The sequence below is a fragment of the Zootoca vivipara genome, chromosome 5, assembly GCF_963506605.1.
Source record: "Zootoca vivipara chromosome 5, rZooViv1.1, whole genome shotgun sequence".
Classification (NCBI taxonomy): domain Eukaryota; kingdom Metazoa; phylum Chordata; class Lepidosauria; order Squamata; family Lacertidae; genus Zootoca; species Zootoca vivipara.
In genome coordinates this window covers 98,043,341-98,069,918 of record NC_083280.1, presented here as the reverse complement: position 1 = coordinate 98,069,918, position 26,578 = coordinate 98,043,341, and the positions used below count along the sequence as shown (strand labels likewise).

Here is a 26,578-nt window from a genome sequence, read left to right as displayed (position 1 = left end):
AGGACCATCTGAACACACAGGTTCCAGAGAACTCATCCCAGGAGAGGAGCAGGAGGAAAGACATACAGTAGCCCATTGGGCCACAATGACATCCTTGTGGTACCTCCATGTGGTACTTTGTGACATATCTTGGAAGCAGCAAATTCTGGTTTGTTGCAAGGAGGTCCACCATCAGATATCCAAACCTGATCTGGAGCTGGGCAAAAACTGACAGATGCGGAGGAAGTGTGTATTCAAAGGCTGTATATCCTGCTATACAATCCATGGTTTGGGAGGCAGCATACCAGGCAAAATTAAAAAGCATTTTTGGAATTTATTCAAAGAGGTGGAGCGATAATATTTTTTTAAATGTTATGTTCACTTTGCTTTGAATCCAGCTAATGATTATTTTGTAGCTCTGTAAATTTGTTCTCAGATTGTCTGTATGACATTGTTTGTTGGAAACATCCAATCTGAAAAATACTTAAGTAAGGTCAAGTAGAGCATTTTGGTTTGCATCCATATTTGTGTTTGTTGGACATAGTACACTGGAGATAATCCAAATGATCCCCAGAAAGGGAAAATAAATACAAAGTCTTTTTATTATTCAGTTTCCCCCAGGACTTTTTGGCTCATTGCTTAGCTTTTGGTATATAGAGACTGTTACTGATGTATTGATCCTTAAAAACAACGAAAAAAACGATAAAAAAAATTGTACTTTTTATTAGTACAGTTTCTGCTGCCTCAAAACATAAAGTTGAAAAGCTGAACTTCATACTGTCAGCAAAACAAATCAGGGTCTATTTAAAATAGGAAATGTCTTTGTTTCTCTTAAGACTCCTTTGTATAATAGATTATGACAAACAGCTCTGAAATATTTTAATAAAGGGAATTATAACAATGTGTTCAGTACCCACCAAGTCTCAACCAGTGGACCACAACTAACCTTCCTGCCTGTTGGATCTCCTGTTCCACATAACATTCTGTTGTCTCTTCCTTCTTCAGAGACAGAGACAAATGAATGAGTGTCTAAATAAGAAACATTTACTATCGCCCATAGAAGTGAATGGTTTCCCTTGTGGAGAAAACAAAGGGACGGTATTGGTAACACTGTATGAGGGTAGCACTTCACCCGACCCTCTGGATCTACAGTTTTGAGAGCTGGGACCAAGAATAAAAGCTGACTTCAGTTGTGGTTTTCAAAAGGAGGAGAGCTAGCAATAGGTAAGATAAGGGCCTATTGCTCCGAACACCCCCCTTGCAAATTACCCTCCTCCATTCTTTTGAGGCTGCAGCAGTTTCTTCCTCTTGCACATCCTGCCAAGAACCTGAAGTGTGGGCAATGGACATCTGGGAGCTAAGTTGGTGTGGCACTGAGAAGCCCAGTTTGGCTGGATGCCTGCAGGGGCCCCAAGACAATGGGCTTATTTGTGACTTTGCTCTGAACGATAAGCACGGCACTCTTGCATAGCGATCAGAGAAGCAGTTCCTTTAAGTGTTCCCCCGCCAGGTAAAATTGCCAAAGATCATCTCCATAGCAGTGGTGATGGGCAGTGGCGTAGTAATGGGGCAGCAGGCTGGACAGGGCTGACCACCTCCGACCATACCTGCCAAGTTGCTGTCGGAGAAATAAGGGACCGGGCTGGAAGTAGCAGACCGGACGTAGCGCTGCCGCCATTTTGGAACTGGGCGGAGCATACTCAGAAGGACTTTTGATGCTGAGCTCTTGGTATCTTCTGCCATGAATATGAAGCACATAGAGGCAGGGATGAAGTGCAAATGGAGGAATTGTCGGTGTCCCACCTTCCAGAGGCTTTCCAAACCCTCACTGGACTCCACTGTTTGTGGTGTTCCCTTCCCTCTCTGGGAGACAGACTGGACCTTGAAGTCACCCTCACACCCTTCTCGAGAGGAGAGACTTCAGACCTGACCACGAGGACACCAGTTCAAATATGGGGTTTGTGTGGGCTTGGGGCAATATGTTATTTTAAAATCTTTTTGTGTTTGGAGATAAACTCTTTTTATGTGAAAGCAGCCTGAGTAACTTTCCTTGGGGTGGCCTTTGGATGGCCTCTGGCTCGGCCTCCAAGGATTGCATCTGTCTAATATTGCTCACCACATTTCCATCTACAAATGAAAGAGGAAAGCTCAGTAAATCTTCCTGCTGAATTTCAAGTTTATAACCCAACCCATGTCCAATCTCCATTCCTTTTGCATAAGAAGGTCTCAAAATAGTTTCATATACAGCTGGGTGAAATAGTGAAAGGAGACAAACAATATTCTGTTTTAAAGAGCCAGGTTCACTAGCTCTCTGGTTCTTACGTAAAAACAAGATGGTTTTTTAAAAAAGGGATTAAACAAATTTGCAGAGGATATGGTCATCAATGGCTACAAGCTGCAAAGGCTATGTTTTGTCTCCACTGTTGGAGACGGTATTCTGACAAATGTAGAGCCCTCAACATTCCCAAAATGAAAATAGGGACATTCTATTCTGAATCAGTATCACTGCTTAAGCATTTCCTTCTGGTCAAGTACAAAAGTTATTAGAGGAAACACACGAAACTGCAGTTTTTTTAAAGCACAGAAATATTCAAATTTATGTATTGTATTTAGGGAAGGCTGAGGGGGAAAGAAAACCCCAAATCAATAAATGCAACTAACTGTGTGTGTGTGTGTGTGTGTGTGAAGACTATGGAATGACATAATGCACTTATGAGTACAGTGGTAACTCGGTTTAAGTACACAATTGGTTCCGGAAGTATGTACTTAACCTGAAGTGTACTTAACCTGAAGCGAACTTTCCCATTGAAAGTACAGTGGAACCTCGGTTTTTGAACACCTAGGTTTATGAATTTTCGGTTTATGAACGCCGCGGACCCATCTGGAACGGATTAATTCACTTTCCATTACTTTCAATGGGAAAGTTTGCTTCAGTTTATGAACGCTTCAGTTTATGAACAGACTTCCAGAACCAATTACACCCATGTTTCAGTTTATGAACGCTTCAGTTTAAGTACTCCGCGGACCCGTCTGGAACGGATTAATCCACTTTCCATTACTTTCAATGGGAAAGTTCGCTTCAGTTTATGAATGCTTCAGTTTATGAACAGACTTCCGGAACCAATTGTGTTCATAAATCGAGGTACCACTGTAATGTAAAGTGGATTAATCTGTTCCAGATGGTCCGCAGAGTACTTAAACTGCAGCGTACTTAACCTGAAGCGAACTTTCTCATTGAAAGTAATGGAAAGTGGATTAATCCATTCCAGACGGGTTCGTGGAGTACTTAAACTGAAAGTACTCAAACCGAAGTGTACTTAAACCAAGGTATGACTGTATTTTAGAAGCATGATAACTTTGAACAACCATTACTATTGTGATTGTGCAGGTGTATGAATGATACGGGGTGTCCCAATGTTTATTTTGGGGTCCAGGGACATATACACTATTGAGTTCAGGGCAGGGATGCCAATCACATAGTTGATCACATGACATGACATGACATGGCACACACACACAGCATTCGAACGGCAATTCCCATCAACTGGGGGGGGGGAGCTGGCCCCTTTAAATATTTTATTGGGGGTGTTGCAAAGGGACCTTGGCCTCTAGGAGTTGGCTCCTATGGTTCAGAGATATACAAACTTCCTTTTTTTAGTGTTCCAAACTTCCAAGTAAATTAGGAATGTGTAAAGCTATGGTTTCCCCAGTAGTGATGTATGGAAGTGAGAGCTGGACCATAAAGAAGGCTGATCGCCGAAGAATTGATGCTTTTGAATTATGGTGCTGGAGGAGACTCTTGAGAGTCCCATGGACTGCAAGAAGATCAAACCTATCCATTCTGAAGGAAATCAGCCCCGAGTGCTCACTGGAAGGACAGATCCTGAAGCTGAGGCTACAATACTTTGGCCACCTCATGAGAAGAGGAGACTCCCTGGAAAAGACCCTGATGCTCGGAAAGATGGAGGGCACAAGGAGAAGGGGACGACAGAGAACGAGATGGTTGGACAGTGTTCTCAAAGCTACCAACTGCGGGAGGCAGTGGAAGACAGGAGTGCCTGGCGTGCTCTGGTCCATGGGGTCACAAAGAGTCAGACGCAACTAAATGACGACAACAACAAAGGAACTGCAGCATGTTGCTGCTGGAGTGATTCCTGGATGAATCAGCTGCACCCCGCCCCCTCCAGGCATCCCCTCCCCTAGCTACTCTGGGACTTTCCTTCACCCAAATGCACAAAATGGGGAGACTCGTCAGATTTCAGAAGGCGCCGCCAATTCAGCTCAGGGGAGAAATAAGTGTCTTTTTCCCATCTAAGTGAGAACCCAGGCAGGAAAGGGCTTTGGAGGGAGGCGTTTTTGCTCTGGAAGACCCCTCCCCAACTCCCCAACTCCCCAAATGCCCCTACACTCCGGGAATCTAGTCTGTTTCATTTTAAGCCACAGAGAGGGACAGGCTGCAGGATCAGATCTCTCTGCATCTTTTTCAAAGCAGGACCCCAAGAGGAAATGCCCACGACACACCTCAGTGACACTTGAGGTTCCCAAATGAAACTGGCAAGGAAAGGTGAGGCAGCAATGCAAACAAATTGGGCCAGGACCTAAGAGGTTTGGAGGCAGAGCAGACCCTCCCCATTGTGTGCAGTGTTGCCGAGCAGCTGGTAAATCTGTGCAAATGGGAGCCTGAAGTAGTTGCTGCGTCTCTCTTTCCCTGGCCAGGAGATGGAAGGAGCAATGAATGAAAAGGTGGGGAAAGATTTGGTGTGGTTTTTTTACAAGGAGGGGGAGGGAAGGCTTGCATCTGGGAATTTGGGACTCTGCATGACAAAGTGAGAGGCCATGATGGCTTAAGGGTTTTCATGAAGGTCCTAGCATTTTCAGGGCAAGTTGGAGACTATGCAAATGCCAAAATGGCCATCTGGGTGGCTCCTGTGAGAACAGGATGCTGGACTACCGTAGATGGGCCTTTGGCCAGATCAGTCAGGGCTCTGCTCATGTTCTTAACCTTTTTCTTTTGATGTGTGGAGGCTATTCTTTGCTTCAGCTCAATTGTCAATTCTTCCTCCCCATGCATGCAAAAGGTGAGACTTAAAAGTTGTCTTTTTCATGCTTTGGCCGACTGCAAAATCTTTAAATGTTTTCTAGGTGGCCTTTGATTTTTTCTAAAAAACATAAATACCTCAAAGGAGATTTGACTGAAATCCTACTCCCTGACATGTTAGTTTTCCTTGAGCAGGCTCTGTGTCTTTCCATATATTTCCAGCCTATATCTGACTGCCTGAATAGCCCTTTGCCTGCATTCTGGAGAAGAACAATCTCAAGTGAAACTGTGCCACCTACTTTTCCCAAACATGTAAATCAGAGTTCCACAAATTTAAGCAATTCTTTAGCTACCAAATAAAGCAGAATTAAAATAAACAGAAGCTGTGAACTGGATAAAAACAGATGCAAAAATACATAAACAATATGGAACAGCTACCTCATCTCTCAACAAGGATGTAATTCAATGTTTCTGAAACAGACTGTGGGAGGATTAAAACACCAAAAATAACCTGCCACAAGTCTCTCAACAGCACTTTTAAAATGTCTTGGCCACTAGTTAACACAGGGGGGAGGCCTGGAGGAGATTTATAAACTGACATGGCCAGTAACCTCAAAGCACTCTTGTTCCTTCCATTTAAAACAAGAGACACCAATGACATTATGTCAGTAAGGAAAGAAACAAAATACAGGTGATTCACACTTTGTTGATTCCTTGATCTCCATTAGCCTTCTGTCATTCAGCACCACCAGCAGCAGTCATGTTGACTGCTTGAGTTCACCAATTACCTTTAAAAACACCAGACAGGAGCTAAATTATCCAAGAAACCACCTGTTTGTGTGAGTCAGGCGCTATTAACAATATAGCTGCTATTGGTCTGGAAGCTCGAAGTACCTCAGGCATGAAACAGGAAAATACTTGCAATTCATTTCTATGCTGTACCACTACGAACCAATATGTCTGCGTTTTCTGCAGCTTTTTGTGGCTTCTGTTGTTAAAGGTTGAGGTTCCCCAGGCTGAACACAAAAGAGATGCTATGAACCTCTCGCTGTGGTATTTGTGCTTCCTGTCAGGCTGCCATTTGAAGCCTCGGGGCGATGGCCTCAGTGGTTCAACTACTCTCCGCTATTCTTAGACAAGTCACATGGCAAGTCTTCAAAACATGTAATTTTTTTGACCGACAATATTTCAGGTAAATATTATTTCCCATGTGGGTGCTTTTTCATATAATGGCTTCTCAAGTATAATTTTTTTTTACTGAAGTCACTGTCATTCTATCTTTCATCTCTTTTTTAAAAAATACATGTTCCCCCACCTTAGCTCTTTTATTCTCATAAAAAAAGGTAAAGGTAAAGGACCCTTGACAGTTCAGCCCAGTTGCAGACGACTCTGGGGTTGCGGCGTTCATCTTGCTTTACTGGCCGAAGGAGCCGACGTTTGTCCGCAGACAGTTTTTCCGGGTCATGTGGCCAGCATGACTAAGCCGCTTCTGGCGAAACCAGAGCAGTGCACGGAAACGCCGCTTACTTACCCGCTGTAGCGGTACCTATTTATCTACTTGCACTTTGACGTGCTTTCGAACTGCTAGGTTGGCAGGAGCTGGGACCGAACAACCGAGCTCACCCCGTCGCGGGGATTCGAACCGCCGACCTTCCGATCGGCAAGCCCTAGGCTCAGTGGTTAGGCTGAGAGGTGGTGTCTGGCTTAAACATGGTGTTCTGTTACCCTGAACTGAAGACCCTGTCGCCTTATTGTGCAACATCAGCGCTGAAGTTATTCTTACAGACAATTGCCAAGCCTCCCAACTTGCTCTTATCTGCCAAACTGAATCCCCAGTGCTGTTTCTGCCCACTCAGGTGGTGCTGTTTGTGCCAGCCTATGCTCAGCTTGTTTCTTTTCATTTTCTAAGGGCTTTCTCACACATTCTACAAAGAATGGGGAGAGGAGGAATTGTTCAATGCTTCAAAATACCCCCCTCCCCATTTAACGCTTCACCCAGTCTGCAAATATTCAAAGTGCTCAGAAGCATTCATTAAATAAAAGCCTTCTATAGTTACTGCAATAATCAGAAAAAAGTAAAACAGTGACTGTGTTCTCGATGCGTTGAAATTAACCCCCTAAAAGACACACAACAAGCACATTTTTCTTTGCGCATTTCCTTCTTTGCTCTCTGAAATATAAATTTCCCCTTTGTGGGATGTTCAAAAAGCATATAACTTTTTAAAAACTTTTCCGCATCAAATGAACCTGTGCATCTTTGTTCTTGCAATGGCTGTGAAAATCATCTCATGTCAACTGAAGCATAGAAACAGACCAAAGTGAGATAAAATTCGGGGTGGAAACAAGGTTTTCCACAAGATTTCTTGAAGTTCCATCTCAAAGTTCACTCTGCTCATGAATAGCCCACAACTTTTGGGAGTGGTTCTTTAAGTGTATGGGCTGTCAGATCTATGCTTTCTGCAGGGTATTGTGTATTGCTAGGTCAAGCTGCTTCTTGGCTGGGCTTTTACCCTCTCACATGGGGACACTCATTTCTTTATTTATAAGAGTATTTCTAAAGCCCCAACTCATATGAAAATAGCTTGGTGGTATATAGTAAATAAGGGACCCAGGTGGCGCTGTGGTTAAACCACTGAGCCTAGGGCTTGCTGATCAGAAGGTCGGCGGTTCAAATCCCTGTGACGGGGTGAGCTCCCGTTGCTTGGTCCCAGCTCCTGCCAACCTAGCAGTTCGAAAGCATGTCAAAATGCAAGTAGATAAATAGGAACCGCTACAGCGGGAAGGTAAACGGCGTTTCCATGTGCTGCTCTGGTTTGCCAGAAGCGGCTTTGTCATGCTGGCCACATGACCTGGAAGCTATACGCCGGCTCCCTTGGCCAATAATGCGAGATGAGCGCGCAACCCGAGAGTCGGTCATGACTGAACCTAATGGTCAGGGGTCCCTTTACCTTATCTAGTAAATACATCTTGAGCTCAGTTCACAGGATCTCATTCTTGTGCAGAGTGATGGATTAGGACCCGTGAGACCTAGGTTCCAATACCTTTCTTGACCATGAAGCTCAAAGGACTAGTCACTATAGTTCAACCCTACACAGGGTTGTTGTAGAGATGAAATGAGGAGTGGGAGAACCATGCAAGGCTTCCCTCCTCTTGCGCACTAGCAACTCACATTGAGTTGTGTGGGACCCCAGAATGTAACCCCCGCCTAAGTGGGGAGTCACGTGAGAACCATCTTGAATAAATAGGTTGCATTTTCCAATTAGCTTTGCTGAGATACTACCAAAAACCTCGGTGTCCGCATGGATCAAGGACTGCACAGCAAGATTTGCAAACCTTATCCAAGAATGCCAGATATTAACTGAAAGTGAAAACCTAAAAGCTGAGAATCCGGTCAACAGGTTGCTCAGTGGTACCTCAGCAAACTAATCACCATGTCTTACTTCCCAAATTTGAAATAGATACAGACATTTAGAATCATAGAATCATAGAGTTGGAAGAGACCACAAGGGCCATCCAGTCCAACCCCCTGCTAAGCAGGAAACACCATCAAAGCATTCTTGTCATATGGCTGTCAAGCCTTTGCTTAAAGACCCCCAAAGACTCCACCACACTTCTTGGCAGCAAATTCCACTGCCGAACAGCTCTTACTGTCAGGAAGTTCTTCTTAATGTTTAGGTGGAATTTTCTTTCTTGTAGTTTGAATCCATTGCTCCGTGTCCGCTTCTCTGGAGCAGCAGAAAACAACCTTTCACCCTCTTCTATATGACATCCTTTTATATATTTGAACATGGCTATCATATCACCCCTTAACCTTCTCTTCTCCAGGCTAAACATACCCAGCTCCCTAAGCCGTTCCTCATAAGGCATTGTTTCCAGGCTTTTGACCATTTTGGTTGCCCTCCTCTGGACACGTTCCAGCTTGTCAGTATCCTTCTTGAACTGTGGTGCCCAGAACTGGACACAGTACTCCAGGTGAGGTCTGACCAGAGCAGAATACAGTGGTACTATTACTTCCCTAGATCTAGACGCTATACTCCTATTGATGCAGCCCAGAATTGCATTGGCTTTTTTAGCTGCTGCATCACACTGTTGACTCATGTCAAGTTTGTGGTCTACCAGGACTCCAAGATCCTTTTCACATGTACTGCTCTCAAGCAAGGTGTCACCCATCCTGTATTTGTGCCTTTCATTTTTTTTGCCCAAGTGTAGTACTTTACATTTCTCCTTGTTAAAATTCATCTTGTTTCCTTTGGCCCAGTTGTCTAATCTGTTAAGGTCATTTTGAAGTGTGATCCTGTCCTCTGGGGTATTAGCCACCCCTCCCAATTTGGTGTCATCTGCAAACTTGCTCAGGATGCCCTCAAGCCCATCATCCAAGTCATTGATGAAGATGTTGAATAAGACTGGGTCCAAGACAGAACCCTGTGGCACCCCACTAGTCACTTCTCTCCAGGATGAAGAGGAGCCATTGATGAGCACCCTTTGGGTTCGGTCAGTCAGCCAGTTACAAATCCACTGAATGGTAGCATTGTCTAGCCTGCATTTTACCAGCTTCTTTACAAGAATATCATGGGGCACCTTGTCATGGGGCACCTTGCTTATTGAGAGCACATAATTTCCCTAAGTTTAAACAACTCAGGCATGGGTCTTAAACTGAGTGTTAGGCAAATATTTAGCCTGTACATGAAGACCCAGTTAGGCTAGAGCTGGTTAGAAGATACACTGAACAAATTCAAGACTTCGGTTCAGGCGTTCTTGTTGCTTTAAACTACTGGAACACTTTGCTGGTTCTACCTGTAAATCACCTTTTTCTTATCCTCAACTGGAGTTGGGTTTAACATCCTACCTGGAAATGCATTTATTATGCAAATAATTATGATATTGAATTATAGCAATTTCTCTACAAAATATATTTGTGTCTATGCTAGATAGCCATATAAATCTTATGGGCTTGAATTTCTAGCACTGATTGATTTAAGCTTAATCACATCACTAATTTAAAAACAAAAACAAGCTTTGATAAAAGGAGCATTACCTTGGCAGGTTCGTTCATCTGTTAGTAGCTTATATCCCTTCTGGCAGCTGCATTCAAAGCTGCCCACAGTATTTCGACAGAAGTGGTCACAGCCACCATTGTTTACCAGACATTCATCTATATCTGTTAGAAGCAAGAGAGAAAGAAATTGAACCAAAAATCAGTAATATAACTTCTTCCTGGGGGGTGGGGGGAGGTAGAAAAGTATTATTTTGCCTGTTCCCACAAAAATCTGAACTTGATTTTTCACTGGCACTACCAGGATGAAGTAGGTGGAAAGTTTTAAAGAGTATTAATTGACTATGAAATTAGTTGTGTGAACTTCTTCACCAACATACCAGTAACTATGGCAAAATGAGGGGGGAAATATTGAGGGAAACAGCTGCAGAAAAACTAAATTGCTGTTCAGCAATCATATTCCACTCTGTAAGTTCATTAATTCAGTGCCTGCCAAATGTTCCACAATGATTTTAAAAATTCAATTAATGTATACTTGTAGCATCTGTGAAGATAGAATCTTAAAAAATTCAAATGATTTAATTACTTTTCTTTACCTTTCTCTCTACCTGAACAAACTTAACTCGGAGGCCCTAGTCTTCTTTGTCATTTCAATCTCAATATGCCCAAGACCACACCTCTGTTTCTGGCTCAACACGCCACACATGTGCAGAAGCGCCGAATCGCGCCACACGCATGCGCAGACACAGCGCTGCGGATTGTGATTGTGCCTCCCGCACAGATCACGTTTGCAACCTGAGGTATGACTGTAACAAACTTAGTTGGTCTCTAAGGTGCTACTGGAAGGATTTTTTTTTTATTTTGTTCCTTTACTGACAGCATTCAGCAACTGCCCTATCTCTCAGTGCTATGATGCCAACAATACATTAATATTTGTGCAATTCTTCTGATCTCCCTTTTACAGCTGGAAACAGAGGTGTTTTTTCTTATCATATGAAGGAAATAAGGTGCAAGAAATGTTTATACAGAGCTTAGAGTGCAAATAGGCATTGTCTATAAAGAGAACTATTTGTAAAGTAAGGTCCAAGCATAAAGTTCCAAAGTGGCTATGTTTGCCACAGCTGCACTAGCTCAATAAGCATGCAACCTAGTCACACAACACTTCTTGTTGGTGTCACTTTTTAATTTATAAAATATCCAGGAAGATATGGAGGAGATTGCATCAGTTTCAAAATGTTTAGCACACAATTCCAGGTATATTATAAACAGTCTAGTTGAGCATTTGTAATTGCAAATACGAGCAGTTCAATATTTCTTCAGGATAATTGTTTAGACATTAGTAAAACAAAACGTTATAAAGTAATTTTAGAAATGTTATAAAAAATAAAACTTGCGTTGTCAAAACCACCGAAGTATCTGAATTTCCCCCTCCTTTATTGGTCTATGCCACTGTAAACCTATGTAAACATAGAAATCACCTTCTCCTTTATGGACTCCTCTGCACAACGAAGTTAACAACTGGTGATCTGCTGTACCAGTTTTGGTTGAAGTTAGGCTTCACAGAATCATAAAATTGTAGAGTTGGGAGGGATGATGAGGATCATTTAGTCCAGCTCCATGCAATGCAGGAATTTGCAGCTGTCTCATACAGGGACTGAAACAGCAACCATGGCGTTATCAGAAGATTGGTTGAGGTTAGGCTGCCTTGCAAAAGGGGAATGCCCTTCATCATCGGTGACACACACTTTGGAATTTGCTCCCTAGAAAGGGCTGTTCTGCTACGGACATTACATAGGCATCATTTTTCTAAAAGATGCTGACTGACCTGATTTTACATGGCCTTACCTATCTAATTTCCCCAGTAGTGGTGTATGGAAGTGAGAGCTGGAACATAAAGAAGGCTATCACCGAAGAATGGATGCTTTTGAATAGTGGTGCTGGAGGAAACTCTTGAGAGTCCCATTGACTGCAAGAAGATCAAACCTATCCATTCTTAAGGAAATCAGCCCTGAGTGCTCACTGGAAGGACAGATCCTGAAGCTGGGGCTCCAATACTTTGGCCACTTCATGAGAAGAGAAGAATCCTTGGAAAAGACCCTGATGTTGGGAAAGATGGAGAGCACTAGGAGAAGGGGACGACAGAGGACAAGATGGTTGGACAGTGTTCTCGAAGCTACGAACATGAGTTTGACCAAACTGCGGGAGGCAGTGCAAGACAGGAGTGCCTGGCGTGCTCTGGTCCATGGGGTCACGAAGAGTCGGACACGACTAAACAACAACCACCTGTCTAATTATTTGCTTGGGATTGCAATTTGTTTGATAAGGTGTTTGTACTGTTTTACTCTATGTTTGGTGACGTGTGCATTTTTATTTGATTGTTTTGCAAGTTGACCTCTTACAGTACCACCGCCCTGGATTTCTTTCCTGGGTTTTAGCTACTTTTCTGTGTCATGTATGTTGTAGTCACATTGTTTATATCACAGCTGGTTTAAATTTGTGTGGTGAGCTGTTCTGAAGGTCCAAATGACTTCTGTGTCAGGATATTTTTCAAAACAAATAAATGAAAACAAGAAAACCTAGTACCACAAATATTTATTCATTTTATTCCACTTATACAGTGGTGCCTCGCTTAACGAATGCCCTGCTTAACGAAATTTCCGCTTAACGAAAGGATTTTTCGAGCGGAGGTTGCCTCGCTAGACGAATTCGTTTCATGAAAAATTCGTCTAGCAAATCGCGGTTTCCCATAGGAATGCATTGAAATTCAATTAATGCGTTCCTATGGGCAAAAAAAATTCAATGCATTCCTATGGGATTCGCTAGACGAATTTTTCGTTATAAGAAAAGACCCGTGGAATGAATTAAATTCGTCTAGCGAGGCACCACTGTAACCTGCTCTTCAACCCAAAGGTTCCAGGGCAGTCAGTACAAAAGAGAATTCAATTAAAAAATATACTGAAATATAAAACATACACTATTACATAAAACCATAGGACCAATATAAAAAAACAGCAACCCAGCAGTAGAAGAGACCAATTTTCACTTCAGCCTTCCCCAAATGCCTGAAGGAAAAGTTATGTCTTAAGCTGACGCCGAAAATTAATTAATGCGTGGGACAACTGTGTCTCCAAAGGGAATGAGTTCTGCACCTAACAGAAAAATCCTTCTTCTGAGCTGTCACATTATGAATTATTGTTATTGATGGAATTACAAGCAGGGCCTCTCCTCTGGATCAAGTCAGCAGATAATGGGAAAGGTGCCCCTTTATACACTAAGAAGTACCCCTTGAATTGGGCCCAGTAGGAAATGGGAAGCCAGTGCAGAGCCTTCACTAATCTGGCTGCCATGTTCTGCACCAGCAATAGCTTCCAAACTATCTTCGAAGGCGGCTCCACAAACAGCATGCTGCAGTAGTCTAATTACAGGTAGGTTGGTCTAGGTAGTCAAAACAAAATAAAAAATTCCTTACAGTAGCACCTTAGAGACCAACTAAGATACCTCTGAAGAAGGTATCTGAAGGTATCTGAAGAAGTGTGCATGCACACGAAAGCTCATACCAATAACAAACTTAGTTGGTCTCTAAGGTGCTACTGGAAGGAATTTTTTTATTTTGCAGTAGTCTAAATTAGAAGTCACCAGAGCATGTACTACTGTGGCTACGTTAACCGGGTCTGGCAAAGTCTATAGCCCATAGAATCACGTGATTAATCTAACATTTTAGATGTCTCCAAGATCTTAAGGCAAATGGCTCGGGAGAACTAGCTGTAACTGGTCTGGATTCAATTTTTAATTATGAAGGGGTGGATTCTGTTGCATCTTCTTTACAGTCCTGCATTCTCTGTGTAGCCCCACTATGGGTAATCAAATGGATAATGCATGTAATAAGGCAAAAATGAAAAGCAGTAAAAAGGTCGATTCTTGGTCATGGTCATTTGTGTGCTGTCAAATGCAATGATGCACATTTTTACAAATGAAACACTCTTGTCAAAAATCCAATGGGGTAGATTGATGTAGTTTTGGAGCAGTTGATTTCCATGTGCACAAGCAAATGTGTATCTGAATGTTAATTTGCATCCGCAGGTTTACCCTTTTAAGGTTAAGGTTTTAACCTGTTCTGAGTTTCAAGGGATAGGATCAAATCTCAGGACAAGTGGCCCAAATCACAGGGCAGGCTATTTTCTGCTTGGCTTGATGAGAACTTTGGCCACATCCCTTGCCCATCAGGCTAACAACCCTGAAGCCCTAGGCACAGCTGACTTCAGCCTGCTAAGTGCCAAGTCTGCAGAAACATATCCCCACAGCTAAACTGCAAGCTGTCTCCATGACTATGCAAGACATGTCCACAGTTGCAACAGCAAGTCGCAGAACTCGAGATAAGGGTCAGTGAATACCTGTCTTGAAGCCAAGTAGAAGAACCCGATTCAAGCATGCCTTGATCACATGCTTTCCTAGCCAACAGTGACACAGAAGATCATGTGTCTGTGTGTTTGCTACAAGAGTATAAATGCTTTGGACCTACTTTGTCTGGGGCTTGGTTTCTTCTGGAGTGATCCATAAGAGGACTATGGACTTCAGCCAGAATAAACTCTTCTTTTACCTTTCCACCCGCTGTATCTCGTTTTGTTGGCTGGGATGGGACAACGTTTGGACTTTTGTTCCAATAACATGTTGGTGGCACAACCTTCCACTGCACCTGAGGGCAGCAGGCTAACTTAGGAGAAACAGTGCAGGTCAAGCTTGTTTTCTCCTGCTCTGAAGGCTAGGACTTGAACTAATGGATTCAAGCTAATAATACCTTTACTGTCATTGTACAACCTGTGTACAATGAAATGAATGAGAAATTAAGTTACAAGAAATGAGATTCTAACTAAACACCAGGCAGAACCTTCTGATAGTAAGAGCTGTCTGACAGTGGAATGGACTCCCTCGGGAGCTGGTAGACTCTCCTTCCTTGGAAGTTTGTTTTTAAAACAGGTTGGATGGCCATTTGTCATGGATACTTTAGTTAAGATTCCTACATTGCAGGGGGTTGAACTAGATCAGGCATGCCCAACTTGCAGCCCTCCAGATGTTTTGACCTACAACTCCCATGATCCCTAGCTAACAGGACAAGTGGTCAGGGATGGTGGGAATTGTAGTCCAAAACATCTGGAGGGCCGCAAGTTGGGCATGCCTGAACTAGATGGTCCCTTCCAACTCTAGCAATTTATGATTTTATTATATTCATTGGTATAAACTGACAATGTTCCATGAAAGGAATTACTAATTAGACAGCAACTGAAAAGCTTGGATCAAAATTGTAAATGGGGCTATGTGAAACTAAGGCGTTTAGAACAGGGGGAAGGTGGAAGTTGTTAACTGCAAAAACATTCTGAGCAATATAAATAACACTATGTCTCAGTTTGCACTGTATTTCTTTCCATGGCTGTAGCGAGACTGACAAGGCATGTAAAAATTATTTCACTCTATGGAGGGCAGACTCTTGCTGCATTTCACTTGAAAAGGAACAGGATCCAAGTGTATCACCTCTAACCAAGTCAATGGCCCCCATTATTTTTCTTTCCATAGCTATAAATAAAAGTCTTGTTATGAGACATGCGAAAATGAATGATCCCACAGCATGAAAGAATCTGGACCTCATTTATCTTTGTGTAGTTTGGAATCCAGTTTTATCATAGTCAAAATATAAGGTTTACTAAGTCATTGTTTTCAACATACCTGCCCTTACAACCATAAATTCTCATTTCAAGTATTCATTGAAGTGTGATTCACATGAATGTGTGAACCAGTTCCTTATTTCATTCATATATACGAGCTGAGATCTTTTTGTTCCCCTTGTGACTATATGAAGTTACAAGAATATTGCCTGACAAGCATACATAAGTAAATAACGCCATGTAAATAACAATCATAAAGCTCTTAAGATGAGGGTGATGAGGAGACAAAGGCAACAGGCTGATAGCAAGGAGGACAGGGAAGTTTAACAGGGGAAGGTGAACAGTTCGACATACATTAACTTTGGAAAACATTTTGTTATATGCATAACAATGTTTTGAAAATGTGTGCATTGCAAAGTTAGAGGAATGTTGGCAGCAAAAAAGGGGGGTTCTGAAATTCAGGGCTAGGCTTATGCCTCAGATAATACTCTATTGTTTCAGAAGCTTTAACCAGGCGAACATAAAACCTAGGTGTCTTAAGATAAGTTGCATGGCTGCACATTGACAAGAAGGAAGTGACAGTCCCCCCCCCCCCCCCCGGTTTTAATGCCATGCCAGGAAGATTTGCTCAGTGTAATTGATGACACGGGTTCTCAAATGTCCGGGAGGACCTGGTTTGCATCAGACTTGTGTATGTGTGCTTGGTGTGCATGCAGATTCATGCACAAGTCCTATAAAGTGTTCCAAGTCTGCAAAGAAATGTTAAGGAGGACTTTATACATTATGGGTTTTTCAGGATCATTACTCACATTAAAGTGGTGCCTTTTCAGTCTTTTGTTCAAATAGATGCACGCTTAATTTACAGCCCTGACAACTAAGGATAGAAGTAAATTTTATGTGTACTTCCACAATTTTTTTTAAGGGAAATGTTTTGTTTTTTATAACATGGAGTCACGGAAATGGTGATTTGAAGTGGAAGTTCAGCATTGCCAGGGGTATCATAGGGGCTTCTTTAACTTTCCCCCATGGAAAATCACTCCAGGCTGTTTTTACTACCTCTCAGGACAAGATATCACAACTCACAATTTTTCCTCTATGGGGGTAAAAGCAGCTGAAAGGGGAGTGATTCTCAACAAGCCACATGCAACTATATAAGAGGAGAGTTCTACCAAAGCACTGTGCCACGGAGCTGGGGGTTAAAGAGTGCTTTGTCAGTATAGGAGTGATAACCAATGATGGCTGGCAGCAACAGTCTGTCCCATCACACAGAAAGCAGGGGAGGGCATGCAGTTGAGGAGTGCTAAACCTTACTCCTCAGTTTGGTTCTACAAGGAACCAAGCAGAGAAAACTCTATTGAAGCCTCTGTTGCAGTTTATATGTGTGTGTGTGTATGGTTAAAGAGCCAGTTGTCTGTTTCACAGTTTAGGTGAGAGCGGTGGAGGTGCCTAATCACAGGGGACTGAGAGATATTCCTTGTATCGGAGACTAAACTGATAGCCAGGCACGGCTGCCTAAATTGCAGGTTAGGCAGAATTACGTTGTGAAGCCCTGAAACTGAAAAAAGAAACAGTTTGCAAGATTCATCTCAAATTATTACAGAAACATCACACCATTTAAGCATTTACTGATGATGGATTAAGTGGGATTAACAACAACAACAACAACAACAACAATGCTATTTTACACACCTCCTCTACAGCAGCGTCTTGGGGCTTTTGCCATTGCTGTTGGAGGTGGGTGGGAAAGAATAAAGGAAGCAAGAGAAATAAACTAGCTGACTATTTTCTCATCCTAATGCAGTGATGGGCAACCTTTTGAGCTTGGTGTGTCAAAATTCGCCAAAAAAACGAGCATAACTGGGGTGGTGTGTCACTTCGAGAAAAAAAGCATAATTTCATGATATTCATAGTTTAAATAACAAAAATGTATAATTGTAATATATAACTGTATTTAATAAACCAAAAACTAATTATTTAACCAAACCAAACCCCAAACCCCTTATTTATCACAAAGTTGTTGAGCTTTTTTGGGGGAGCTGCTGACCAAAGTTTTGGAGGGTTTTATTGGGGGTGCAAAAGTTGCTTTGCTTTTTTTGGGGGGGGTGCCCCAAAGCTGCTGTGCTTTTTTTGGGGGGGGGGAAGAGAACAGAAATAAATGACGAATAATACCTTCGCTGGAACTAACACGCAGCACCGACATAGTCTACCAAAGCGCCCAAAAAACCAGCACAGAACAGGTAAAAAAAGAACGCTGTTACACCCAATCATAGTCTGCCAAAGCGCCAGAAAAACCAGCACAGAAAGGGTTAAAAAACCAATCTCTGGCTACCAGCAGCAGCAGCAACAACAACAACAACAAAGGATCCTGGTTTTAACAGCGGAGACAAGCTGTAGGAAGAGTGGGAGAACAAATTGGGGGGGGGGGAAACAACAACAGCGTGAATGGGCCGATGGGGCGCCTGCCAGCAGTGAGGGCTCTGCGTGTCACATCTGACACACGTGTTATAGGTTCGCCAGCACTGTCCTAATGGCTTTCCATCATTCTACTTGCTTCTTGCCTCAAAACTTGCCAGTGACTGCGTAAGTGTTGCTACTGCTTCATCTGAGGTTCTCTCTAATGAATATTTTTTTCCCTTTTGAGAAGGGTACATTCTTTTCTTCCATAGGAAAGGTCCTGCTACACCTAGTATAGATTTTTGAAAGTGATTTGTCTGTCTATCTGTTCTCTATTCATCCAGAGTCTATCTGGATTTTTTTTTAAAAAAAGAATGTGGAATAATCTGTGTGGTTTTTTTAATTCAGATTTTTGTTCAGATTAGAAGTGTGAAATGCATCACATAAGATTTTTTTAAAAAGCAGAATGAACTAGTTAGACTCTGAACCCAGATTCCCCAAGCTGTTTTAGTCAGGAATTTCCAAAAAAAATTCATAGTAAACTTCCTCAACTCAAGGAGCAGCATTGAGAAGAAAGAAAAAAGAATGATTCAATCCCCTAACACAGAATCTATTCATATAGCCATTCTTAAGTTAGAAACCTCTCTATTAGGTAACCCTTTTCTTCAATATTTTCTTATGATGATCTTGTGAAAGCGTCCCTTGTGCAAATGTAAATTTTCCCGTATCCTCCAACTGATGTTGTCGATTTGCTGGCACTACACAGCATAATACCAAACAGCAGAGCATGCCAACTAATGAGGAAGGCACAAAGAGTGCTAAACAACCCCATGGCTTGTTTTAAGTTACCACCCTAAGGGATCTCAAAAATACAAAATGACAACAATAATCTGTGTCAAATTACCCATAACATGGGGGTGTAGGGAGGCGAGAAAGTGGCCATATTACACTGGTGTAGATATTGAGGATTTGTAGTTCGTTTTGCCTTTGAATGCCATTATAAATTGTGCTTAATGTCCACCAGTAAAGTGGGTGTCCCAGCTCAGGCTCCCTGGAATCAGTGGCTTCAGCTGGAGTCTTAAGTGATGCAGGTAGAAAGTCTCATTATTTTTATACTGCTTAATTGTCAAAGTTTCTAAGTAGTGCATATAAAGATTACAAAAAGCACACAGTTGATAAAATCACTGTAAAACTTAGAACTTCCTTCATTCAGAGACATTGCCAAGTTCAAGATGCTGGTGTCGAAAGCACTACACTGCTTTCCCCACCATATATCAGACAAGCACCATCTCTATTGTCTTTTCAGCATCATGAAGATTTTCCACTTTCAACAACCCTTTTAAGCAGAGATTTTTTAAAAAATCAAAATCGGTAGTATTAGATTTGAATTTTTGTGTGTGTAAGTAATTGTTTTCATTGTAAGCAATTGTTTTATATATCTTTTCACTAAAAAATGTCCAGTAACACCTTAGAGACCAACTAAGTTTGTTATGGGTATAAGCTTTCGTGACACCCAGAACAAACTTAATTGGTCTCTAAGGTGCTACTGGACAATTTTTAAAAAAAATTCTGACTGCATCAGACCAACACGGCTACCTACCTGAATCTAGAATCATATCTTTTCACTGTATTGTGAAATTGCTTTGAGATGCTTCATAGCAAGTGATTCATAAATGAAATTAATAGTAACAACAATAATAGACATGTGCAAAGGGTACCAAAATAATTTTGCACAATAATTTGTTGGGAATGTACACTTGCTTTTGAATCAAGTGGGATTGATAAGCAAGGACCAATAGTTTAAAGTCCATTGATTCTCTTTGTTTGCCTATGTGGAATAGCATCTTGCACATCAGCTTCCTCCTTAATATATTTTTTCTTGAAATCTTTTCCTAATAAGAAATCAAAGACAGCTTATGGGATTCCCCCCCCCCAATGTAATCAAGTAAACTATTTCCTTAATTAACAAACTTTGCAAATAGGCTGAATAAAGTTTCCCAGCCTGTATCTTACATAAAATGACTCCTGTAAAGCACTCATCTGTGTGCAAATGCTATCTGAGCACAGAAAGGCTGAGGCAGGTTTGAACAAATTTCTGCCGTGTCACTTTCTCCCTTCTCACATATAAGTCTACTTTGAAATAGAAATGGTAATCTGTCACACATGGATTTGGGTGTCAACTATTTCCCTCTAGGGCATATCCACTCTTACCATTATCCACCAGCTAATCAATTTTTTAAAAGGCCTTCAAGGCTGCCAAAAGATCAATCACCTTGTAAAACAAACATTTATTATATCTTACATCATTGTTAGATGTATAATACACCATTATATTAGATTGTTAGAGGGTTATTAGATTCATACAAGACAAAAGGAGTGAATGCAAAGTGCATCTCATACAGAGATTAGATATAAAATGTTGAAAAGTTGAAAATTCTCTTAAAATGTATGAGAAATTGGTGCTTTTTAAAAATTAATTTGCTAGTTCGGTGCTATGAAACTAAAGAGAATACAACTGTATTTATGGCATGATAATTGCATGATGTAACTGCGAGAAAAAGGTGCAAAAATACTGAGCTGTCATATCTCGTTTTCTAAATATTATTAGCTTTTTTTGTAGTATTGTATCCAAAAATATAATTGTAAAAGGCACACTATAAAATTGTAAAATGTCTCTTTCCCATACCACAAACAACGTGGTTCAAATCCTGCAGACAGTTCAGGTATCCCCAAAATTGCTGTTCATTTTAACAAGTGGCTCTTGCCCATTTCCGGCTGGTGTACTGATATCAGGGAATGGAAAGGCTCCGAAAAGTTTGTGGTGAAGGCAGGTGACCAGGGAAGTGACCCAGGAGAGGGGACCAGTGATTTATGGGGTGTGAAACCACTTGCAAGCCAGGAGCCAGGGAAGGAGGGAGAGTCAGGGCAGTCCGAGGCAGAAGGCGGCATGCAGGATGTGGGGCACGAAGAATGGATGGCTCAGGCAAGGGATAGGTCAGTAGATCCCCCACCATCCCTCACCCTACTGTCTCCTAGAACCAGGAGGGGCTTGAAAAGGGAAGAGCAGCAATGACTTCCGTGCAGGAGAAGTCTCAGGCTGTGGGCGCGCAACCTGTCATAGGAGGGCATATAAAGCAGAAAAGGGGAGGGGTCCCACTGTTGCTGCAGCAGCTGTCCATATGACCCAGACCTGTCTAGAGGCTACAATTGTGGGTATCTGGAGCACCATGAAAGCTGCTGTGTTTCTCTTGCCAATAAAGAGTTAACTATCAGACTTGTGCCTTCCTTACCTGGGACCCACCCCAGATTAGCTGCACTCAATCCTGGTACCTGGCCGTGGTCCTACATACATTCATTGCATCTTGACTGAGCGACTGTAACACATTCAATGTGGAGCTCCTTGATAAAACCAGTTGGAAACCTCAATGACTGCAGAATGCTGCTGCTGCTGCTGCTAAAGTCTTGACTGGGGCAAAGTGTTGGCTCATGCAAGTCCTTTATTGTATCAGCTGCACCGGCTGTCGGTCTGCATCTGAGCACAATTCAAGGTACTGTACTTCAAAGCACTAAGCCAGGGGTTCCCAAACTAAGGCCCGGGGGCCGGATGCGGCCCAATCGCCTTCTAAATCCGGCCCGTGGATGGTCCGGGAATCAGCATGTTTTTACACGAGTAGAATGTGTCCTTTTATTTAAAATGCATCTCTGGGTTATTTGTGGGGCCTGCCTGGTGTTTTCACATGAGTAGAATGTGTCCTTTTATTTAAAATGCAACTCTGGGTTATTTATGGGGCATAGGAATTCGTTCATATTTTTTTTTCAAAATATAGTCCGGCGACTCTGGCCCCCCACAAGGTCTGAGGGACAGTGGACCGGCCCCCTGCTGAAAAAGTTTGCTGACCCCTGCACTAAGCTGCTTGAGGCCGAATTACTTGAGGGACCCTCTCCTTGGCCATGAGTCTCCTCTTCCCTTAAGATCAGCCGCTGCTCTCCTCTTCCACGCACCACAGCTTACAGGGGCACAACTGTTGACAATGCACAAGTGCACTTCCTTTGTGACAGCACAACTGAAGTGTGTAGTTGTATTCTACCAGCAACCTGAGACATACATTTTAAACAAGCTTTCCTTTCTGTTACTGCTTAGTTTTGTTTATTATTAGTTTTGAGTCTTTGTAGCCCAGTCGGTGGGCAGAGACCCCTCCACGGCTTCAATTGCCACTAGACGTTATTTACTTATTTATCCACTCCAAAAGGAGTCTCTCAAAGCAGATTAAAAAAAATATAAAACCATCAAACTAACAATTAAAAGAACACAAATGACTAAGTGCAAGATGATGAAGCAAGGACATAAGCCCATTTGGCTATTCAGGAGGCACGATTAAGAGCGGCAGGAGAGCACAGCCACATTCGCTTGCTCACCTCACACTGGGCAGCATGCCAGCATTGGGGCAGCCTGCCAAACATGAGTGCTCAGGACTCCAACTCATGGGGAGCAGCCTATACAAACCAGCAGGCCCTGGTCCGCCGCAGCCATGCTCCCAGCTACATGGCCAGCATTGGGGAGAGGATGGGTTGGACCCAACCAAGCCACTCAGAGTAGACCCACTGAAATCAATGGACTTCATGACTAACTTAGTAAGTCCCTTGATTTCAGTGGGACTCCTTGGTATATGGTTTAGCTGGATACAGCCCTTAGATTTATAGACATAGTTGCAGTGGTACCTCGACTTACGAAGGCGATCCGTTCCGTGGCGCTCTTCGAAAGTCGAAACCTTCGGTTGTTGAAGCGTCCATTTTGCGCATGTGCGAAGCGCGATTTTGAGCTTCTGCACATGCACGGACCGCGTGCGTTCTTGGGCGAAAATACTTCCGGGTTTGCCGACTTCCTAAGTCGAAACCTTCGGAAGTCGAGGCATTCGGATGTCGAGGTACCACTGTATGTTTCTGTGGGATTCCTTGGGAAATAACAGATATTCTGTCTCTCATTCAGGCACACACAAACAGTAAGTGCATTCTCAGGTATTTGAAAACACAAATGGTACAGTATTTCCACTGTGGGCGATTTGTTTCAAGGAAGTAGGCAGTGTGTTACACAGCTAGGTTGCCATGACAACGAGACAGAAAGAACAAGAAATGTTTGCTTAGAAGAGCATCCAGTCAAGCAATCCGAGGGCAACACCCCCATGAGAAAGTTAAGAAGGGCTCTTAGTCGAGGAGAACAAAATGTGCTAGCTTTTCAGATCCGTTGTTGCACAAAGGGTAGCTGAGACATCTAAACAAGTATAGGTGAGATCAACTGATTTGTTTTGTTTTAGACAAAACGTGCGTACGATGGGCTAAAAGGAAAAAAATTACACAAGCACTTATTCTTATAAAACTCAACTATATATTGCTCTGATGAAAGGAAGCTTCATAACTCAAATAGTGTATCTGAAGAAGTGTGCATGCACACGAAAGCTCATACCAAAATAAAAACTTAGTTGGTCTTTAAGGTGCTACTGAAGGAATATTTTTATTTTGCTTCGACTCAGACCAACACGGCTACCTACCTGTAACTTCAAATATTCTTTGGCAACTTCAAGGTACAAAGTTCTAATTTCTTTTTCTGCCCAGGGCATATGCCAGGGAGAGAAGCACCCCCTGCCCCTCCACCTGGCAATCTAAGGCTGGTCCTAAGAAAATGAGTCTAGATTTAGCCCATAAAAGGGAGAAAAAACGTAGTTTCAGAACATGACTGCAGGACATTCTAAGCAGCCAGGAATAAAGAGAACCAAGTTAATAAACATCACATTTATTCAAACAACGTAATCATCTTATTTAGAACAATAAGGATAATTGATACCAATTCTACCTCCCTCCTTTGCCCAAATTAATGCCCGAGGAAACCTAGCTCTGAATTCCCTGTGGCTGCTACCGGCACTACAAGCTCACTGTGTTCAGAGCTTATGAATTTCCACTCTTAAATCAGCTTATCTCAAATCTCCTGCTCTGTCAGTTATACATGTTGTGTCTAATGTGATTAAATGCTCAACTGATTAGACTCTATATATTTCGGTCAGGGCAGATTAAGAATGAAGCCAGCACCTGGCAAGGAAATTGCACAGAAGCCAAGAATTTTTGGATTCCAGCCCACTAAGCTGGAAGTACAAGTGTCAAAAGAGTGGGCGCTGCTACAGGTTAACAAGGAACTGAAATGACTGCATTGACTGACGGAGCTTCTTCCCTTCCCCTCTCTGTTTTCAGGAATTTGCAGTTATGTTCATTGTTGCATCTGTTATGTGCCGGTTACGTTGGGAACCCCGATGTGTAGATGTGTATGAATATGTATAATAATAATATAATAATAATTTATTATTTATACCCCGCCCATCTAGCCGGGTTCCCCCAGCCACTCTGGGCGGCTTCCAACAAAACTTTAAAATACAGAAATCAAACATTAAAAGCTTCCCTCAACAGGGCTGCCTTGAGATGCCTTCTAAAGGTCTGGTAATTGTTGTTCTCTTTGACCTCTGGTGGGAGGGCGTTCCACAGGGTGGGTGCCACTACCGAGAAGGCCCTCTGCCTGGTTCCCTGCAACTAGGCTTCTCGTAGCGAGGGAACCGCCAGAAGACCCTCGGCGCTGGACCTCAGTGTCCGGGCAGAACAATGAGGGTGGAGACGCTCCTTCAGGTATACTGGACCGAGGCCGTTTAGGGCTTTAAAGGTCAGCACCAACACTTTGAATTGTGCTCGGAAACGTACTGGGAGCCAATGTAGGTCTTTCAGGACTGGTGTTACGTGGTCTCGGCGGCCGCTCCCAGTCACCAGTCTAGCTGCCGCATTCTGGGTTAGTTGTAGTTTCCGGGTCACCTTCAAAGGTAGCCCCACGTAGAGCGCATTGCAGTAGTCCAAGCGGGAGATAACGTGTACAATAATCCAAGAATTGTTGCATGTTTTTAGCAGAACCAGTAAAAACAATTCATTTCTTGTTGAGGTGCAAGCGCAAGACCGGAGTTAGGAAAAAAGAAAAAACAACCCAGTGCAGGTAAGATTAACACTGAGATTTTCAGAAAAATCCATTCCTATGGTAAAAGGGATTAGTCGGCAGCAGTGCAGTGTCTTGGGCTTGCGACGAAAGACAGCAGGGGTTTCACTTGCTTTCACTGGTTTGTAGTGAAAGCTTACTTGCATGCAGTCTCTCTTTTTGCAGTGTATGCTTAACCTCTGTTCCTTGTGTTTGAAACACAGCTGTAGCTGTTGAAAAAGGAAAGGTTGTTCAGCCACATGCTGCCAGGGTCTTATGTATATGGGATAAATTTATAACAGTCATACTTAGAGGCATGGAGTTCTCCTTGCTTACCTTTTTGGGTTGCACGATCCTTGCAGCCAAAGTTGGGTGTTATTGTTCTGGCGTCCTGTAACGTTTCTGAAAAGACGATTGTTCACAATCTGCCCTTCCAATATTTCGCCAATATTTGTTGTTTTGTCCAAAGTGCTCAAGACAACCCCAATCAGAAATGTTACTTGCTCTATGTTCTGGCAGTTAATTTTAGGTTCTGCACCTTTTGGTCATACGGGGTCTCCCATTTAGATGTTGATGTGCATTGTGCTTCAATTTCTCTACTGGTCATTGACCAAAATAAATATATAGTTACGCATTACTTCAAAATGCAGTTTAGTGCCTCCTCCTTCATTTCCCCTTGAAAGCCCATTGCTTACTAAAGAACAGCAGTAGGCCCTGAACACCCAAGCTTGCCTTATTTCACCCTGCCACCACCAAAGATAAAACATCAAGCTCAACCTCTTCCTATGCATATTTATTCAGAAGCACATGGCAGTCATGACACTGTGTTGAACATTACTCTCAATCTGCAACAAAATGTTGTGGTGCGGAGAGTGCCAATCAGCCAGGCCATCCTCTAGGAAGTTACATTCCTTTCCCCCTCCCCAGGAGGTAAGAATTCTGCTACCACTGAGCATGTCCAATCTTCATTGTCTGGGCTTTCAGAGGAGGGCAGGGGAAAGTTACCTTCTTATGTTTCCCCCCTAAATGTATTTTGTCCTTCTGCAAACCGTGGAATCCCCCCAGTTCTGTTTATACCTTGCTCTTTTATATGCGTAGTGCCATTTTACTTTACAGACTAGGCCTCAGCTCTACTTTACAGCGTACAGACTAGGCCTCAGCTCTACAGCCTACAAACTAGGCCTCTACTCTACTTTAAATACTATCCCAAGTGGAGCCCTGGGTGGAGGGAGGAGGGGCCCAAATAGGTCATGGGTTGATGTAGGGTGGGGGGAGCCACAGGGTGGGAGTAATCACAGGGATGAGACACAACAATGGGGGGGAGGAAAAAACACATAGTCCAGGGGGGGACGGACACATCCCCCCCCCTTTCCTGGGAAACAAGGCACAGCAAACAATCATAAGAAAACAAAAATAATTAAAACAACAAATCCAAGGACAAAGTTGTATCCAGAATACATCCGGAAAAGCATATTACATCAAAACACTAACCAAAAACAAGTTATTCAACCATTACC

General features: G+C 42.7%; 1 protein-coding gene across 2 annotated transcripts in view; it reads right to left on the bottom strand.

Moving 5' to 3' along the window:
• The window catches only part of SCUBE1 (signal peptide, CUB domain and EGF like domain containing 1), a 202,110-nt gene that overhangs the window by 42,569 nt on the left and 132,963 nt on the right, over positions 1-26,578 (bottom strand). For both annotated transcript variants that reach the window (XM_060275195.1, XM_035137812.2), the window contains one exon: positions 10,053-10,175. In XM_060275195.1, the coding sequence (XP_060131178.1) occupies positions 10,053-10,175 (123 nt within the window). The remainder of the gene's footprint in view (positions 1-10,052; positions 10,176-26,578) is intronic.